This window comes from Ostrinia furnacalis, unplaced genomic scaffold (genome assembly GCF_004193835.3).
Source record: "Ostrinia furnacalis isolate ACB-3 unplaced genomic scaffold, ASM419383v2 OfSCF6657, whole genome shotgun sequence".
Taxonomy (NCBI): Eukaryota; Metazoa; Arthropoda; class Insecta; order Lepidoptera; family Crambidae; genus Ostrinia; species Ostrinia furnacalis.
In genome coordinates this window covers 820,578-841,043 of record NW_021136896.1, presented here as the reverse complement: position 1 = coordinate 841,043, position 20,466 = coordinate 820,578, and the positions used below count along the sequence as shown (strand labels likewise).

The 20,466-nt window shown below is 38.4% G+C and overlaps 1 protein-coding gene across 1 annotated transcript in view; it reads right to left on the bottom strand.

Annotated features, from left to right (window-relative positions):
* Positions 1-20,466, bottom strand: part of Tak1 (TGF-beta activated kinase 1) — a 35,156-nt gene that overhangs the window by 8,585 nt on the left and 6,105 nt on the right. The window contains exon 9 of the mRNA XM_028318080.1: positions 18,778-18,865. Coding sequence (XP_028173881.1) covers positions 18,778-18,865 — 88 coding nt within the window. The remainder of the gene's footprint in view (positions 1-18,777; positions 18,866-20,466) is intronic.

Below are 20,466 nucleotides of genomic sequence, written 5' to 3'. Positions count from 1 at the left end.
GTTAATGCGCGATATAGGTGATCGTATCCAGATCAGATCAAAGAATCTATCGGCGGATGTAAAGCAGAAGCGACCCGTCGTCTCGTGGGACAAGTGAGACGACGAATGGGTTAGCCTTGCAACTAGATGAGCTCGTAAGATTGTGTGTCTTACGATTTCGAGTTCGACTTTATTTTGTTGATGTTTTCTGGTTTTGAGAACTCAAATATAGTCGGGTTCATCAGAATGTGTACGATCTTCTGTTGTTTATTTTCTGTTTACTTCATTTCTTATCATCTTTATCTTTATCAGTCTTCTTTTCTTCCGTAATCTCTGCTGCCATACCAGCGTAATGCATCAGATCCTTACCACCGCAACCAGAACGTAGGATAATATAATCAAATAAATACCATTACATTCCTGAGTGAAATACTTTTCGAGCAATCTACATCAGTGAATAGGTGTTCAATCAACAGCGTCGGGTTTGAAGAATGTTGTTGTGGTTTGTTTACTATGAGCTGTGGGCGAGGAGCGTGTCGGAAGTGGATCTTGTACGATTTATGCACATTGACGTCTTTATTGGTCTGCTATTTTTATTTTTTAATTACTTTGGAACAACTGCTTGAATGTGTGGCAGTATTTTTATTGGTGATTATTTTTGACGATGTCAAAATTGGTTCTGGCAGTCGAATCTTCTTATGCTCATGTTAAAATGAAAAAGGAGGAAATGATAAACCCGTATTTTTGGTAGATAAAAGTAGATAAAATTAATAATCAATCACTGATAAAAGCTCAGATCAAAAATAAAAAGTACCATAGCAACAGTAAAATTAATTAAAATTTGAGAATTAAAATGTAGAGCTTTTGATAACGCACTGAATGTTAAGCCCTTCAAATCTGAAGATACAGTAGTAGCAGTGGAAAAATCTGTAGTAGCAATAGGAAGTAATACAAAAGCTATTGGCAAAGGTAGCGTTGTGAAATAGCGGGCGGTGAGTCACAGTTGTATTTCTGAGGTGCGCTCCCGCTCTCGGCACAACACGCCCGTTCTTATTCTCAGTTATTGAGTGCTAAGTTTTCAATTAATGGCATATGTTGTTCATTCTTTCTCGGCCACTTTAGCGCCGAGGATTCCACCAGAGGTGGTCTGCGAAAACAACTTTTGGTGTTTGTTGAAAGAATGGTGATCTGGAAATCTCAAATTTTCTTACTATTAGTTGGGTTTTTAAAATTGCACGTTTTGCACGGTATGGTTCTTTCAATATGTGACTTAAAGTGAAAAATATTTTTAGATTAACGTTAAGTCTAGCAGATAATGTACAGACAGAGGCAACCCTGTCAACTGTCAGGTGACAATTGACATCATTTCGCTTCGTGTCATTAGCGCCAGCTTGCTCGAAACAAACTGTCGTTGATGATTTCATCAATGAATGACTGACGGTCTGAACAGGGAGAAGACAAGACAAGCTGTAGAATTAGCTAGATTTTAGTAGGTGGTTATTTTGAAGATGATAGAAAAAAACACGAAGCTTTGACTCTTATACGTGCAATCACCCCGGACCGGTCATGATGGCGACGAAAAATTTACGTTTGTATAAATAGTGCATGATTCTTTATGTTCCTGTTCGTTGATTTGTAAGAAATAATGCTTTGTGCAATAAAATATTTTTACATTTGCGCGACTTTATAGTTTGCCGCCTACCATTAACATGTTTTTTTATCTAGAGATAAAATCAAAAACTTAAATGTATGAAGACACAATGAGATCGCTAAATGACAATGAATAACTCCTATTGTACTTTGATTTTAAAGTCATTTACGTGATGACTTCATTTGCCAAGGATTCATTAGTCATATTTTTCAAACAAAAGGCAATTTTATTCAACTAAAATTAGGTCTACCACATTCTAGTTTTTAAATCTGTAATCATGACATAACAATAAATTCTGACACAACGACCATCTCGTCTGTTCAACATTACAAAGTCCGAGAATACCCAGATCTTACGTTTTTTTGTGAATAAGCGGTAATCATTCCTGACAGCTAATGATATAGGTTTCTTTTACACCGAATCGATGAATCAGGATCATCGCTTTGTTAGAGATTCTGAATATAATTCAAAGAGCATCGTAATACGACTAAGATTAGCTGGTTACCAGGTATCAAGCTATCGCTAGACACGAGGCCGTAGAAAAACGGCGTAACGATTTTGCGTAAGTAAACGTAAGCGCACGGCGGCCGCGGCCGGGGCGCAGTGACGCAGGCGCGAGCCCCGACCTACTTATGTCGTCGAAAAAATCAGCAGATGTTCAACTATATCGAGCGGGCAGAATGTGTTGTTCCGAATAGAAATAAACTTGTCACATATTTTGATTGTATCTAGAGCGGGCAACGGTTAGTCACGAGCGCTGCCGATGCCAACGTCCCGGCCGCCGCGACCACCGCAGCTATAAAGGCAATCGTGCTCCAGACTGAATCACATAGGCGCCGTCTGCAAAATGTCTCACCGCCAATAATTTACGGCAGTTTCTAATTGTTCGCAGAACAAAGCGCGACGCGAGATTGATCAGCCCCAGCGTGAGAAATTGGAACCATTATGACTCTATTGTTTCGTTGTTTGTTCAAGAGCAGAAGGCAATGACTCGTATGTTGTCTGCCAAATTTTTCAGAACCGCGAATAACTAAAAATGTTAAGATAATATCCTGTCGTTATAATCAGGAAATTGTATTTTAATGCTTGCATATCTAAATTGTATGTTCGTATGTAGCGACGGGAATGCGAACGGCCGAATTATAATTAAAAGGGTCGCGGCTTGGTCCTCTTCACGTGATAATGGAAAATGTAAACAGAATTATTTTTGTATCTTCAAAGAGGGTTGTTTATTATCGTCGATCCGTGATCCCGCGTGTACAACAAAAGAGTTAGCATTGGGAATAAATTTAGAGCGGCCGTAATTTTGGACAGCGGCCGAGGCGCTAGGCGAAGCAGTAGAGCCTGACCGTACTAACAATCGGCCGATACAGCAACGGCATATCAAGATAAACACTGCTGTATTTTATGTAGTCGTAATACGTGCTATTTTGCAACAAAAATAAGTCTGATCCGTACTGTCAAATGTTTACAGAAGATTCCGTTTGGTCTCCGCGTCTCCAAATAAGAAGCTAGACAGATCGCTATAAATTATCATCTGGCGCTCAGTGCGGCTCTGAAAAATATGTTTATCACCGACACGATGATGTTTTTATTCCCTAGTTGAATTGGGTAGTTGACACCATTAACCAATAAGTTAACACAGCTAAAAAATTGATTTATTCCTGAAAATCTAAATAAGATTGCTTTGAAAAAACAAGTAGTGTTCCGGCAGTTAGAGGTAAGATAGTCAGTTCCTCTGTAGTTGAGGATTCTGGGTGAAACTCGATTTCATCTTCGGCCTGATAATCACTTTCCATCAGGTGAGATGCAGGCCAAGAACTTCCTCGTTGGGGTTAAAAAAAAAAGGAAATAAGGGCATCTTAGGTGTCCACAATATGAGGGTGAGGCCCCATTAGTCCGTTGCGCTGCGATGCGTTGCATTATAAAAAATATATGGACAACGTTTTTCCATACATTTGCAGGAATCGCGGTTTGAAAAAAAGTGCTTAAAAGATTAAAAATTGGTAGTGTCAACAACCCAATTAGACGTTAACAATAATAATTGATAAATTAAATACCTGTCAATAATTGATTTCTAACAAAATAAATTGGAGGATTTTTGAAAACTTCTAATGTGATGAATTATGCAAGCTTTGGAAGGATAAACAGGTGTAGAAAGTTTAATCATAAAAACCATCTGATAGAATACAATGTGTTGGGAAGTACTTACGTATATTGAATAAGGCTAGTAAGATCCCCATAGTAGTATGATAATGAAATTAAAACTTTTTGTATGCTAACAACTTTGAATCAAACAGCAGACCTTATGCCTGGCATATAACTATGTCAGCAGGTTTTGTATGGATGACGTAGTCCTAGCTAAATAAGCCTTTCAGCCATTGTTTCATTTTTAAGACTTATTAATGTGTTAAATAAATGACTGTACCAAATTCAGAGCCTTGGTGGATGAATGGAGCTATTCAGTTAGCTAGGCCGTTACTTATTGAATGGCTAATTAGTTATTAGTATTGTTGGCTGCGATATGAATTTTATGTTTTTTGTGCTTTTAACGGGCATGGTAAGTTGAAATTATGTGTTGAACTGTGACCGCCATGGTGTTATATGGGCTCTAACAGCAACTATTGTGCGGCAAGAAGTTGCCGGAAAACATGAAAAGAAAAAAACTTCAACAATTTATTCACAATGTTGTCAACATTACTGGTGTTCAAACTCCAGTCACAATATTCCTAAACAAAGACAGCAAAGTTGCCGGGCGACATTGCCCAAAAGTTGCAGTAACGCAGCTACGTTCACCAAAGCAAAGTGGCCAATCCAATGAGGGTTATCGCGAATGAAAAATCCGCCAGATGGCAATACGTAGACGCGAGGTCCAAATGCTGCATGATTGGTTAATTTTGACATGACGTTGACAGATATGTCAAAATCCACCAATCACGCAGCAGTCAGACCCCACATCCACGTCCCGCCATCTAGCGGATCTTTTATTCGCGAAAACCCTCATTGTTTACATCGGCCGCGCGCCCGATGCGCCGATGCCCGTAAAATAATTAGCCATGATTCATCTCCACCAGATAGTCTCTCGTCGGATGATACCGAGATGCTTGAATTCGAACAGTTTCCAGGCTCAATATTCCCAAACTGTAGCTTTAACACATTAAAGTTGCTGGGAAACATTGCCCGAAAGTTGCTCTCAGCCTTAAGACAACAAAGTTGTCAGTTTCCAGGCACAATATTCCCAAATTTTAGCATACCCAAAAGTTGGGAGTGTAACGCGGCTACGTTCACCAAAGCAAAGTGGCTCGTAAAATAATTATCCATGATTCATCTCCACCAGATAGTCTCTCGTCGGATGATACCGAGATGCTTGGATTCGAACAGTTTCCAGGCACAATATTCCCAAACTGTAGCCTTAACACAGCAAAGTTGCTGGGCAACATTGACCGAAAGTTGCTCTCAGCCTTAAGACAACAAAGTTGTCAGTTTCCAGGCACAATATTCCCAAATTCTAGCATACCCAATCTTGAAAAGTTTCCGGGCAACATTGCCCAAAAGTTGGAGAAACGAGGATACGTTCACCAAAGCAAAGTGGCCAATACAATTGTTTACATCGGCTGTCGCGCCCGATGTGCCGAAGCTTGTGAAATAAATTAGCCATGATTCATCTCCACCAGATAGTCTCGTCAGATGATACCAAGGTGCTTGGACTCGAACAGTTTCCAGGCTCAATATTCCCAAACTCTAGTCTTAAGACAGTAAAGTTGTCGGGCAACATTGCCCAAAAGTTGCTCATTGACGCGGCTACGTCCCCGCGAAGTGGCCAATCCAATTGTTTACATCGGCTGTCGCGCCCAATGCGCCGATGCTCGTAAAATAATTAGCCATGATTCATCTCCACCAGATAGTCTCTCGTCGGATGATACCGATGCTTGGAGGGTCGTTAGCGACCAGTTTTTGGCATAGCGTTTTGACAGACAATTATTTTGCTGTCGGTAATAGTTAGTCGCAATTATAAATTTGCCATGTGATTGCGATGCCAGTCATTCCTTATTTTCGATTTGATAGATGTTATCGCGATTAGTACAATAATAAACAAGGATGCATCGGACAACAGAGTGATAATTGCTTTGTAAGATGATGATTGGAAGCGTCTAATATTTATCTAATTAATTAAATCATTAATTAAAGCATGAGGGAGGGATTTAATCCGTTATTCATTTCTTTCAACTTTGATACTGATACATAATTTTGAATTTATTGTAGTAATTGATGACGTCACATGCGGATAACTGTTTTACGCGTTGTTGTTTAGTAAAATAGATTTACATGAGCCAATCACTAATAAGCGTGTAGAAATTGTAGGTTTCAAATCAAATTGCGATTTTAGAACCAAAATAATTAACTTGTGAAACTTCTGAATTTTACTTACTTATTTATAAAAAAATAAAAATTACACAAAAATACAAACGTATTCCTTTTCCCCGTATTTGTTTAAATTAACACATTCGATTATTTAAGTAAATTGTTATATTTACAATAATTTATTAATTCTTCATTCAGGCAATACTAATCCGGGAATTATGGTCAATTAATGAACTGATGAAAAATATTGATTGATATATTAATAAAATTACCTAGATGTTTTGATTTTTTAATAATAAACCAAATTGAAATAAAATTTATTAATTTTGAAATGGCTTTTAAATTATTGTAAACTTTTATTTGAATTTATTTACAAAATTCCGAATTTTTGCACCGCCAAAATAACCACAGTAGGTACTCACTCATGAAAACGTCAACGAACACTTGATACTTGTCGTAATCTGGCTGCACCGTTATAGACACCTGCAGGGAACAGTCCGATCGCGGCATTTCACACCCGATCACAACAACATCACGTCCTTGAGCCGACACGTGCGCGATCGGCGCCGCAACCACAATGAGTGCATCTGCATCTTGCGCGCGCGAGACTGTGCGACGCGGCCCGTCCCATACCACCTCGATAACCTTAAATTAGATTAATTGTATCACACTGATTCATCCCGAGATACTTTTTGTTGACACCGATTTGTGACGGTTGCGAAAGGCGAACGTTTTTTCGCATCGCACGCAGATGGCGACTGCTGCTCTATGTCAATGTCCGCGGCGGAAGCGCGCCGTTTGACAGCTGTGTTGCACAAGCGGTGGGGGATGATATGACGATAGTGACAGCTCTACATGTGCCGATGGATCAAGATCTTAAAGCCATTGTATTAAGAGAAACTGCGGTGACCAAAACATTTTCACGATTCCTAATTCATCCTCTAAGCTCCTCAACAAAATCACCTTGATAGACACTTCTTTAATGTAAATTACACGCTCACATTATTGGTCGGCCGTTTGGTGTAGTGGTTCGAAACGGACTACTATTCCGGAGGTAGCGGGTTCGATTCCCGCACAGTACAAACATTTGTGTGCATGAACATATTTGTTTGTATTGGACTGGGTGTTTTCTATGTATAATAAGTATGTATTTACAAAAAAAAAAAAGTTGATTGCGTCGTGTTGGCAACACTGTATCGTTCGGGTGTTTTCGTGAACATCGCTCGTTTCGGACTGGCATGACGTTGCTGACGATTGTCTGACTGCCATTTTGAATTTTCACTGGTCACTTGTTGATGATTTGCAGGTTTTGAACATTCACTAGATCTGTGTCCAAACTCATTACACCGGAAACATTTAACCCCTCTTTCCTTGTGAAAACATTGAGCCGAAATATGGTTGCTTCCTCCACAGTTAAAACATCTTGGTCTTGTCGTCTTATTGTAATTTACCGGTGCCGTCGTGCTGCTACTGGAGGGTCTACGTCGTTCATCCACCATTTTCGCCTTTACTGTCTCGTATACTTTCAGTTTCTCTTTCAGCTCACCGTATGTAGTTGCACCGTACAGCATGATTTTATTGGTTTCTACGTCAACAATGCCGTCTATGATATATTTTATTGCGACGTAGTCGGGCATTTTCCCGCGCCTTCCCAACTCCTTCATGACAAGTAGGTAATCAGTACAGCTCTCACTATTGGCCTTCTTTCTCGCACTCATCATTTCGTGGACTGTCTTTACGTCTAACGAATCCGGGAACTCTTTGAGTAAGCCAGTTTTGAACTCGTCCCACGACCTGAATGGCTTCTCCGACCGCAACCAGAGTGCCGCTGTTCCAATGAGTGATCTGCGTCCCACAATGAGTTGGTGTAATGGTGACCAACCAAAGATCTCAGCGTTCTCCTCTACCTCTTGGACCCATCTTGATGCGGTGACAGTTTGATCTCGACCACTAAATTTTGGGATCAGCTCCTCGGCATAGGCAAAAGTAGTAGGTATGCGCTGCTCCAGGGTCTTGCTCGGGCCAGCATCTTCCGCATCTTCGAAATCATGCTTACTATGTCGTCGTCTCATGATTGATAAAAATACGTCTCACGTCTCAATCCGTCGTAATCGTCGTGAATCGTCGTGTTTCCTTTTCTTGGGCTATCCCGGACGAGCCCCCAAGCTGTAGGAATTGAAACCCAGGTTGTATTTCTTCAGCTGTATTTGTATTTACTCCAGGATAAACCACAAAAAATAGGAACGTCTTAGAACCGTCTTAATACTAATCGTCTTCTGTTTAAATCCCGTCGTTCTTACTTCCTCACTCATTCATTCCGTCTAGAAGCGCAGTGTAAAAATGTCTAAGAATATTTATTATTATTATTATTATTGCCCAATTAATTTATCTTATCATCCTCCAAAGTCCAAACACGATTTGAAGAAATTAGTGCTAATTAATTGTGATCTAGTAGATTTTATTTTGAGTCATAAAATTTCAGTGGTCTCTATCAACGATTGCCTTCGGCGAATATACACTTTTGGCGGTTGGTTATCCATAAATTATAGTTCTAATGACTGGAATTAAATCTTAAATTGTGTAGTCCAACAAGGAGGGAATATAATCTGAAAGAACCATGTTGTGTTCATATCTAAATGTATCCCGATCCTCAAATTTTATTTCCTGTACGTATATAAATACAAAACCGACATGTCTAAAATAAGAATAATATAGAAAAATATTGGCAAGATAAATCCTAGGGAGAATTAGATCGCTCTCATCACTCCTGACACTTGTGACACTTGCATTTATTTTAGAGTTGCTTGTTCGCCTATAGACAGGCGCTTACAAATTGAAATGACATGTCTCCGTACGTGCCACACTTCATCTTTTACATGGATTAGACGCCAAAAGTGTTCAAGAAATCATTTCTGCTTTCATTTATTTTCAGATATTATTTTATTCTTTTCAGAAGCAAGTATTTATAAGATAAATTAGAGCAAGTACCAAAAAGGGTGTTAGCTCCGGTTATTCAGCGTTCCCACATGAATACCATTTACAACGTATACATTCGAATTTAAATGATCGCTTTCAGGAATCGATGAAGCTAGTGCAGACGGCCGTTCAAAGGCCAGCATTTACTGTATAAAAATCAACACTTTTGTTTATTTGCGCACCGCATAACGGCTGAGATGCCCGCCGCGGCGGCACCCATGAAAATATTACGACTTATTTACTTTATCGCGATGCCGATCTTACCGCATTGACGTCGACCTGACTCAGCAGCGTTAAACAGGGCTAAGTACACGCTCGTATCACTCGACACGTCCAGAAAATTAACAGATATTCCTAGAAATACTCGTAAGAGAACGCACGTTATAATCACAAGCATCCGAGGTCAATGACTAGTGCACACGATTGTTTGCGTTACTCTCGTCTACATAACGCGAATACATAACAATCATCGACGCATCAGATCCGAAGACATGTCAAAGCGGTATTTTCCGGTGGGGCGTGCGACATTTTCCCTTACGTCTAGGTGCTGGTCTCGGACGGCCGGAAACGGCGAGTAAACAGAAGACGATACGTCTAGCCATCTGCGTGCGAGTATCAATATTGACGCGACATACACCTTCATCAATCGTTCCTGAATTTCTCGTAACTGACTCACGCAGTGGAAAAATATAAAGGCGCGCATAAATTTCGGTTAAAGCTAGTTTTCAAAGTGAATTTTGTAAGTGGGGAATAAATCCGTCAATCATAAACGTGCTCGAAATGCTGGAATACCGCGAATCGGTAACAAAGTTTAGTGGCAGGAGCCGAAACTATGTTGGACAAAGTAAGCGGAACGGCTCGCTTCCTGGACGCGATTGTTGACGAGTTATCGAGAACCGAACGAGGAACTGATGGTGGCGGAGCAACCCCGTTAGCGATCTAACAATACTTTGGCTTTTCAGCCGGTCGTTGGTCCCACACCACCGTTTCGTAGAAGGTAAGCGGACACAGTCTAAAATAGTCCCGGCCTCTTCCGAGTAGCGTGAGTCACGCGGGACCGTCCGCCTCTGAGCCGCATCTGGACCGCACGATACACAACTATAATATTTTACAGCTTCAATTTATAACTGCATCTAAAACAAACGCAGTTGCGTAGTGATGTGAGCCCCACAGTGAGTAATAGCCGAGTATATAAGAATATGTCAGACAAATAGAAAAAATATAATTTGTACACCTATAGCTTAACACTAGAAAGACCAAGGCAGTCAAATTGGCGGCAAAGCAATTTCATTGTTAAATATTTCACAAACTATGTTTTTGTTTCTTTTCATATTTTATGACTTTTCCTAATTTGCTATTGTTAAGCTAAATCTATATGAAAAAGAAAATAACAGTATGTTGTATATGAGTTTCGATGACAAATACCTACTAAGACCGCGCACCGTCAATGTGGCGGCATACATATAAAGGCGGCGATAAGATTAGTAAACAACGATTTTTTCAAACTAATGTGGGTACTTTTGTTTTTATTTATGTTGAATTGAATTCTGAGTAAGTTGTTACTGCCTAGCTTGTTTACATTTTACAGTAGACATTGGTTTCGTTCGGTGAGCAGTCGTGGTTATGTGGTTTCGAAACTAGTACAACCCTATTTCCAAAAGGGCCGAAACGTAACCACTGACAACTTTTTCACGTCTCTAAATTTGGCTAAAAAACTAATCGTCGAAAAGACTAGTATAATTGTTGGAACAATGCGGCGTGCAAAAGAGAAGTACCACCGATTTGTAGAGGTATTCTTACTATAAGATATGAAACTTTCATAATGAAAACCGAGACCGATATAACCCTTACTACCTATCAAGGAAAACCAGTAAAAATTTTTATTATTTTGAGTATATTCTACACCCCAACGTAAGCATAGGTACTGATAAAAAAAGCTACCTGAAACAGTTGAATTTTATAATGCTACAAAATTTGGTGTAGACATCATCGATCAAATGGCACGCAAATACACCGTAAGAGCTGGAAATCGGAGACTTTTTTTTACAATATACTTGATTTAGCAGCTATAAACTCGTGGTTCTATATCAAAAAGTCACAGGAATAAAAATTTCTCAGCATGATTTTATCCTTCAACTAGTGAGCGAACTAAGTGAAGAGTATTTGTGAAAAAAATCCACTTCAACTGCGACTCAGAGACAATAAACTAATTCTGAAACAAGTGAACCATGTACTACAAACAATAAGAGGTGGCAATGTCAAATCAATAGTAATTGTAAAAAAAATGAAACGTGTAAAAAAGCTGTTTGTGGAAAATGTGCAAAAGAGTCTAAAAAAACTATTACTTGTTACAAATGTTACTAACTTTAATGCTAAATTGTTTACTACTATTAAAAAATAAATTTGTATTATTTTTATTTAATTTTTTTTTTAAATCTGTAATAATTTCATAAGTATTCTCACTTAATCTCTAGTACCGTCAAATTGACCGCTGCGGTCTTTGAAGGTATAGCATGCAGCCCGGCCCTTCTAGTGTTAAACAAATTGTACTTTGTAGTAGGTAAATAAGGAAAATGTGGAACCTTGAATCTTCCCAGAAAAAATAAAAGTAGATGTCAATATTTTTTGGAATAGAATGATTCAAACATTGGAATGCACATAGGATTTTATTTATTTTTTAATTTCAAAGAAACTAACATCCTTCCTTACTAATAAAAAGATATCTGCGTTTTGAACAGTACATTAGAATTTATTTTACCTGTCTTAAAATGGATTTGTCGGTTATTAATTTTGACAGTGAAACAATGTCATTCAAATCTATAGTTCCAAAATACTGAACTGTCCTATGCATGACATTGACAGTGGGGCGCCACCGTCAATACCGGATCGCTGGTTCCGATTTTTGCCATGTTGGAAACCATATAGTTGAACGATGGTAGCGCCCCCCTGTCATTGAGTTTGGTGGGAGAGTTCAGCGTGGGTCATCTTTATTCCATACCACCCATTAAAAGCAATCCCAGAGTTTATAAAAGCTAAGTTCATTATGTTAATGTTCTAGGGATGTATGTGTGTAATAAATAGAGGGGAAACGTTTTCTCATATAAATTCTTACAATGAAAATAAACATGGGAAGATTTATGAACATTACGCGTGGTTTCCTAGAAGAGCCAAACCACGTGAGGATTCGATGATGAAATCTGAAATACAGGCACACTGACGGTGACTCAGTGAGGAGTTTCATAAAGTCAGTGTGCAGTCAAAAGCACCAGAATATTATTTTTTTCCTGTAAAATTGCACCTATTTCCAATACATGCACAGTGTATAACTTGACCAGTTAAGCTGAAGGCTGGAAGCTTTTTTCCCTGATTACTAAACAATGTATGTCACTCGTAGTTACACACGGTTGTTCTATTTTTATGTCTCGTATTTCGAATCTTTAATAAAACGAAAATAGAAAACAACACATTAGTGACCGTTGTTGTTAATTTGTGGAACATTTAAGTGATGTCGTGGGCGAGAAACGCGCAATTTAATGCGTGTACTCGCTATTTGCATCAAGAACTGCCGTTGGTCTCTGCTCTTATCGTTAAGACGGAATATAATTTATTTTTGAACTAAAATAAAACGTTTAGTGGATGAGTAAGCGGTTGATATTTGAGCGGTCGGCGTTCGCTGTCAAACGCGACGTGCCGGTCAAGATGCGTTCTAGGAACCATCTCGCGCGCTGATGTTTGTGTCGTGCGGAATATAGGCGTAGTCCGAGAGCTAGCACTATGTGAAAAGGCTAAAGTAATATGAAGACAGATGATACGTGACTAACAATTAAGATATGTTAGTTCAGATAAAGTATCATTCCACAAAAGAAGCAAGGCTAAACTGGCTGAAACGGCAAGCAACCAGAAATATTGCTCGGAGAGTTCTGCGAAAACTAATAAATTATTTAGTTTCTTATCGCAACCATCTTTCTGACCAAAACTTGTTTACCAACTAGATGCCATGACAATGAGAGACTATCTTAACCTTTTTCGTTGTGTATCCCGATATCGTAGCGCGCGCGTTTTTTGTTTGCAAACAAACGCACATCGACGCATCGCGTGAGTGAGTCACTCTCCGGGCATGTCCTGGCACAGGACTATGCTATTCCCAGCGGTTACTCAACGGGAGTTCTCGTATCTTTCAAGAGACAAATTAGATGCGACTGTAAAATATCTCAGCAGGAAAACACCAAGATTGTCTGTGCAAAATTGATATTTGCGTTATTTACTTGATTTACTAATCGAATAAATTGTAGATCAATCAAGGTACAAATCTTAACCCTTTGCGTGTCACTGTTAACTTGCGCACGCGTTTTTGTTTGCAAACAAACGCACATCGACGCATCGCGTGACTGAGTCACTCTCCGGGCATGTCCTGGCACAGGACTATGCTATTCCCAGCGGTTACTCAACGGGAGTTGTCGTATCTTTCAAGAGACAAATTAGAAGCGACTGTAAAATATTTCAGGAAGAAAATACCACGAGGCACTGAGCAAAATTGATATTTGCGTTATTGACTTGATTTATCGTATAAATTGTAGATCAATCAAGGTACATATCTCAACTCTTTGCGTGTCCCTATTAACTTGCGCACGCGTTTTTGTTTGCAAACAAACGCACATCGACGCATCGCGTGAGTGAGTCACTCTCCGGGCATGTCCTGGCACAGGACTATGCTATTCCCAGCGGTTACTCAACGGGAGTTCTCGTATCTTTCAAGAGACAAATTAGAAGCGACTCTGAAATATTTCAGCAGGAAAATACCAAGACGTTTTGAGCTAAACTGATAAAATTACGTTATTCATTGGTTGACAAATAAAATAAATTGCGGAAAATGCTGATCGGATAGCACTTTAAAAATAGACCAAAAGTTACAATTATAAAAAAATAACCAAAGATCAAATAGGCAGCTAGACTTCACAGACTTTTAATATCTCCTAACCGCAAGGAAGCAAATGCCATAGCGCGATACTTTTCATACTTTACTTTGCGACGAAATGTCTGACAGTACGCACGATATGTCTTCAACTGAGAACCAAACTTAAGAGCGTTTACGCCGTTTGGCGCAAAAACAGTACTTTTTCAACTCGTTACAATCATTAACCAATAATATTACAAATATGTTATAGGCATAAATAGTTAGGCAATTTCGTCGTCTAAATAGTTAATTGAGAAAATATTGCGATTAGTTTAGTATTTAAGAATTCTATCAAGATAAGTCCACACAGGTTTTGCAAATTTCCACTTTAGCGTCAGTTTACAAGCTGAAATTTGTATAAAAATACTGTGAAAACGATTTAACAAACATTTATATCCTATAGCATAGATCCTTGGGCAAATAGTTATCTGAGAAAATTTTTAGATTTAAGCATTTTACAATAAGAAATCACAAATTAAAAGAACGTGAAATACCCAAAAATCAAAGTGATTTTTTTACCAATATTCTTCCTTTATTCAACACAAAAATAGCTTAATATAATAGAAGAATATCTTATCTAAAATATTTACTTTGAAATTTAAAATAATTCATTGTAATTTTTTTTCTATGAGTATTTGAAAAGTACTATAAAACGCCGCGCACGAATCGTTCAAATTCAGTCCGCCTCGAGGCGTTCCAGAGTGAGGTCACGTCGCTCGGTGCTCTGCTGACATGTGTCACGCGTACGTTGATCTTTGACAGGTAGCTGGACTTTTATAGTGTATCCGCAAAATCTTGGTGGTAGATTTTGCGATCACGTGGTAATTAAAATATTTTATTGTTATTTTTCATTACAGTCTATTTTTACAACAAATTCTATTTCAGACGTAATGAAAAATAAAATTAAGTTATTTTTAGCGATGAAACGAAAACGAATGACGAAAATTTGGAACAGCAAGTTATGTATGTATGTATGTATACTAATATTATAAAGAGAAATAATACTAATAATTGATTTGCCATAAATAGGTGGTTACAGAATAGTTAATAGGAATGCTCTGCCAGCAGGGTCCCACCTAGTTGTAGGGGGAACATACACAACATATTATTACAGTCGGAAAATCTTTGCGGTAGGTACCTCGGATTCTAGTTAGTTGGACAGTAGTCATTTGACGGCCACTTGAATCGTCTCACGCTTTTGGCTACCGCCGCCGCACTAAGCCGGTTGATGCCTAATCTCGGAGGCCCAGCCGCACTGAGTCGCTGACTATACTTTTGCGTCGCGCGTTCCATGGTCCTATATGGGGCTCGAGTATGGCACAGTGCTGTGTAGTCGTGGAGCATCCTACTGTTGAAAAAAGCGCAACGCATGATATCACTGAGGCACAGGCTGAGGTAATTTGTGATACTGCATAGTATCCGCAGTCCGTCTATTCCCGGTTGTGGACACTGACTATGTCCCTACTGAGGATAAATGGGAAAAAAAATATTGTCATTAGTGGCGACGTATAACAATCCTACTAATATTATAACTATAACTAATATTATAAATGCAAAAGTTTGGATGTCTGGATGTCTGTTACTCTTTCACTCAAAAACTACTGAACGGATTTTGTTGAAACTTTACAGTATTATTGTTTATAACCCAGATTAACATATAGGCTATAATTTATGACGATATGTGACAAATAAATTTCAATAAATAAATAAGACGTGTCTAAAAAGCGCAATCTATCGTCATTCTACAGCACTGGACAAACTGTTTATACTGTTTTTGACGTTCGTAAATATTCATGCGGGGGAAGCCGTGAAACGCCATCTATCAACATGATATCAAAAAACAGATTTAACGAACTAAGGAGTAAAACGAGGTCCACGCGTACGAAGTCGCGGGCGGCCGCTAGTTCAAAATAAAATTAATAATATTTGTATTCATCTGGTCTTACTTGACTTTTACTTTACGTATGTCATGCACGATGACATTTGCGTCAATATTTGTGTACGTCCCCACTAGGCATAATTGGGATGTATTTTTCTAATTTATCATAAGTTGTGAGAAAGCCTGTAGCTACATTAGTTTTATACACACATAAATGACCTCATATTAATCACATTTACCAAATCATGCGGTAATTATTCATAATAACCGGCGATTATTCATAATTTTCACATTTATCACTTTGACCGTAACATCTACATTAGTATAAAGTATATTCTTATGAGACAAATAATCTGATGGTATAGTGTGCTTACTTTCTGTGAAAGTGTTCTTTCACAGAAAGAAGCAGTGGAAAGGGGGAGCGAGAGGCCTCAGCCAACACTCCGGTTATCCGCCGCCGACACCCTGGGCGCAAGAGGACAGCTTATGGTCTCCAACTGTCCCTTCCTAACAGGCTTCGGTCGCTAGACATGGAGGTGTCTGGTGGCGGCTAAGGACGAATGCTACAGGCAACAGCCAATGGCGATGTCCCGCGTTCCCTCATATCACTCATATGGATCATGGCAGAAACAGTCAGGTTTTTAGTGGGTGTAGGGGCTACCCACCCTCTGGTAGAAAGAACCCCACATAACCCACTATGTGCCCCCGCAGCTGGTGGGTATGAAATGTTATGCATTTTCTGGATAAAAAAAGAATAGTTAACAGGAAAAGTTTGTTTTGAATAGAACCGATTTGAAAAAATCTCTCACCATTAAAATTCAATTTTTTTTCTGCTGAACATAGGCTGTACAAAATATTCTCAAAATAGTAAAAAACCTTTGAAAATTTACTATTTGATAAAGAATTTTTGTTTTTATTATTTATTAGGACTAATGTATACCATGATTTATAATTATGGAGTCGGTGTTGGAAGATTTGAAGATTTTACAGTTTCCTTGAGCTGTCACTTGACAGCCTGGCACACTTTTACGATGGTGGATCAAAGTATTTTGGTTTGACTATAGAGCGTGAGAACACGCACACAGTCACAATTATTTTAGTGTGAATAAAAATAGCATCGAAATTACCTAAACTTGACATGCCACGCTAGACGTAAACGCTCTTAAAAGAGCATCACATTAAATCATTCAGCTAGAAGTTTGCAAACACCAGCTTCGCTGTAACTATGAGTCACGCATGTCCTGGCACAGGATTGCTATTTACGACCGGTTACTCAACGGGAATCATCTTTTTGCTATCTGATTTGAAGCTACTATCAGGCCTGTTCATCTCCGCGAGTTTACATCGAAAACAAAACACGCACGATGGCCCACCTACAGGATACCTACTATTCGACAAGGCCTCGAAGCATACGAGCGAACATTGACTCACGCACGCGTATTCTTGTGTATGATGGAAGAAAATAAAGAAAATGGTGTACTAAATACTGTGCACTATTTAACTGCCTAAATAATAATAAAAACACAGAATGTACTTTTTTAAGTTGCCTCAAGACACTGAGAGGTAAATAAGTAATTAATATTATTCATGATAATTCATGCTTAATCATGTATTTCCTCCGCCATTTTCCGCAGTTTGGCACCTCACGTCACATCATTTTACTGAAGTCAGCCCTATAGCTTCGGCGCAGTGCCGATCACTGACGTTTGTCAACAAAATGGTGCTTGACTCTTGAGACAGGCTAAATTACACCATATTGTTAATGATATTGAGCATACATTTTTTTAAATACCTTCGCGAAGTAAAACTTCTGTACGTAGTACTTATTATTATTCTGTGCTACTATGAAGTTTATAAGAGAGGTGTATTAAAATGTTCCTGTATCATGTTAAAATTTTATAGTTTAGGTAATGTTCAAATTCAATAGTAGAGTATTAAGTATCTCTTTTCGTCCATATTTGAAAATAATAGGTAAACAGTCGGTCAAGCCAGGTCAAAATAAAAAGATAGATTTTTTGCAATTTTATTTATTTTAATATTTATTTATTGTATTGTCTTCTTAAGTAATGTTCCAATAAGATTTTTCCGCATTTAACCGAACCATGAGAACTATTTGTCATACATATTTCTTTATACTCGTGTTTATATTGGCTTGACACAGAGACAAAACAGCAGTTATTTTTTATCATTGCACTTGTTTGCAAACAAACACAAGATGTGCACCAAATGGCCAAAGCTTTGAAAGCTTTTTACATTCGAACCTATTTACACAAGCAATAAAGTCTACTTTAGCTTATTCCACGAGCATGAGTCATCGAGCGAACATGTCCTGGCACAGGACTCATCTATTTCGACGCGGTTACTCAGCGCATGATGCATTGCACCTAGGGTTGCCAGGTGTCCAGCTTTAGCCGGACATGTTTGGCTTTTTGTCTTGTCCGGCCAAATCTTGGCTTATTCGGCCTTGTCCGACATGTCCGGCTTTTAGGGTAAAATGTCTGGCCAAATTTTCATTAATTAAGCACAAAGTCCGGCTTTTGTGTTTTTGAACCTGGCAACCCTAATTGCACCGGTATAATTACGTAGACATCTTGTCTCTTACGCGTTTACACCATGAAATTAGCATGGCGAATTCCGGATTTATGCACAACGTTGTTTATGGTGGCCATTAATAAAGGAATTCGGTTAAAATAGAAACGTTTAGACCGGTGAAGTGATATTTTAATGCGTACATTTGAAGTCTTGAAGTTATTGGGGAAGCAATAAATATAACGCTGGTTATGCGAAATGTTATTACTAATTTATTTTCGTGAATAAGTACAAGAGCTAACATAAGATTTAAGAAAATTGAATTGAGCATTGTTTATTTTAACTCAATATTCTATGACTATAATTTGACATGTAAATAATCAAAAATATGTTTAAAGCAAATCCAACTATTGAACGTATGTATAATAATTAGCATGCAATACTTACCTAGCGTGAGGAACTTGTCGAACCCTGCTTTGTTCTTCACTCCTATGTACTCATCGAACTCTGATAGGTCCACGGCATCCCAGGCATTCTAAAATATGATGACAATACAGCTGATTAATTAAAATGTTTATCAAATTCAAATTCTTTTGAATACGCAGTGCGTTTTAAAATTAAAAACAGGATAATCGAATCTTAAGTAACGAATTCAGTTGTCTGAAGCACCTTGCCAAGAGATGGCGCTGTGACTAGAATAGATTGCGGTGGCGTAGTTCGATATACAACGTGTCCCAAAATTCAAGGATAAGCCGGCGCCGCAGGATGGACATAGTCATGACTACTTTAGGAAAAATAAGAAAAAAAATCTATCTCAATTATTTTTTAAGTTACACAATAAATAATGAAATTCGTCGAAAATTTACACCCCTTATGACATTTTACATTACCACGGCCACAATTTTTCAAATACTTCTGTTTTTTTGTTTGTATCGGCAACTTAAGTAGTGCTGCTGTCCACTCCAATTCTTAAAACCCTCAGAATCCTTGCAGTTTTTACACAAAAGTTAATCAAAATATGATATTTCCTTAAAATTTTGAACGATTTTTACTTTCACTCCACTTTGACTCGTCGTTTTGTAAAAAAAAAGTATGAACACTACTGCGGCAAGTTTTTTATAAAGTTGACGCAACTATCCAAGATTCCAAAATGGTATAATACTCTAAGAAAACTAGTCGCAAAAAAGATATGCGTACCATTTTTACAAGCACTTCGCTTGTTAGTTAGTATGGGATAAATCTTGCAACTAAATTTAAAACCAGTTCTCCTCAACCAATTGAGCTGAAATTTGGTATACTTATGTAAGTACGATGACATTGCAATATTATGGTATCATTGAGCTGGATGGAGTCTGGAGGTGGCCATAGGAACTTCTAAACGAAACTGCGGAATCGCATCTAGTTTGGGTTCGTTGGATATCTTTTCGAGCACTTTAGTGCTAGATGATGTCCAGGGTCCTGATGATGAAGTCAAGAGGTGGCCAGGAGCTGGCCAAAGGAACTCCTTAACGAAATGGCGGAAGCTTATCGAGTTTGGGTTCGTTGGATTTGACTTCCCGAGCACTTGGACCATGAGATTGAGAACCTGCTAAAAAGTGTAAAATAAAGTTATAATAAAAAAAATACTTTTTTAAAAACAAGCATTAATGCGAAATTTTACGAAAGAATTTAACGATAAAAATAATTGTATGCAAGGTTTTTTTCTTGCTTTTCTTAACATGAGAATAATTTATTCATGAATTTTTATAAAAATTTGGAAGTAATGCAAGGTTCAAATAATTTCGAAAGCTTGTAGCGCAAACAGAAAAAAAGAGGAATAAATTCCATGCGCGATTATAACTTTATTTTAAACTTTTTAGTTGTTTCTCAATCTCATGGCCCAAGTGCCCGGGAAGACAAATCCAACGAACCCAAACTCGATAAGCTTCTGCTGTTTCGTTTAGGAGTTCCTATGGCCAGCTCCTGGCCACCTCTTGACTTCATCATCAGGACCCTGGACATCATCTAGCACTAAATTGCTCGAAAAGACAAATCCAACGAACCTAAACTAGATGCAATTCCGCCGTTTCGTTTAGAAGTTCCTATGGCCACCTCCAGACTCCATCCAGCTCAATGATACCATAATATTGCATTGTC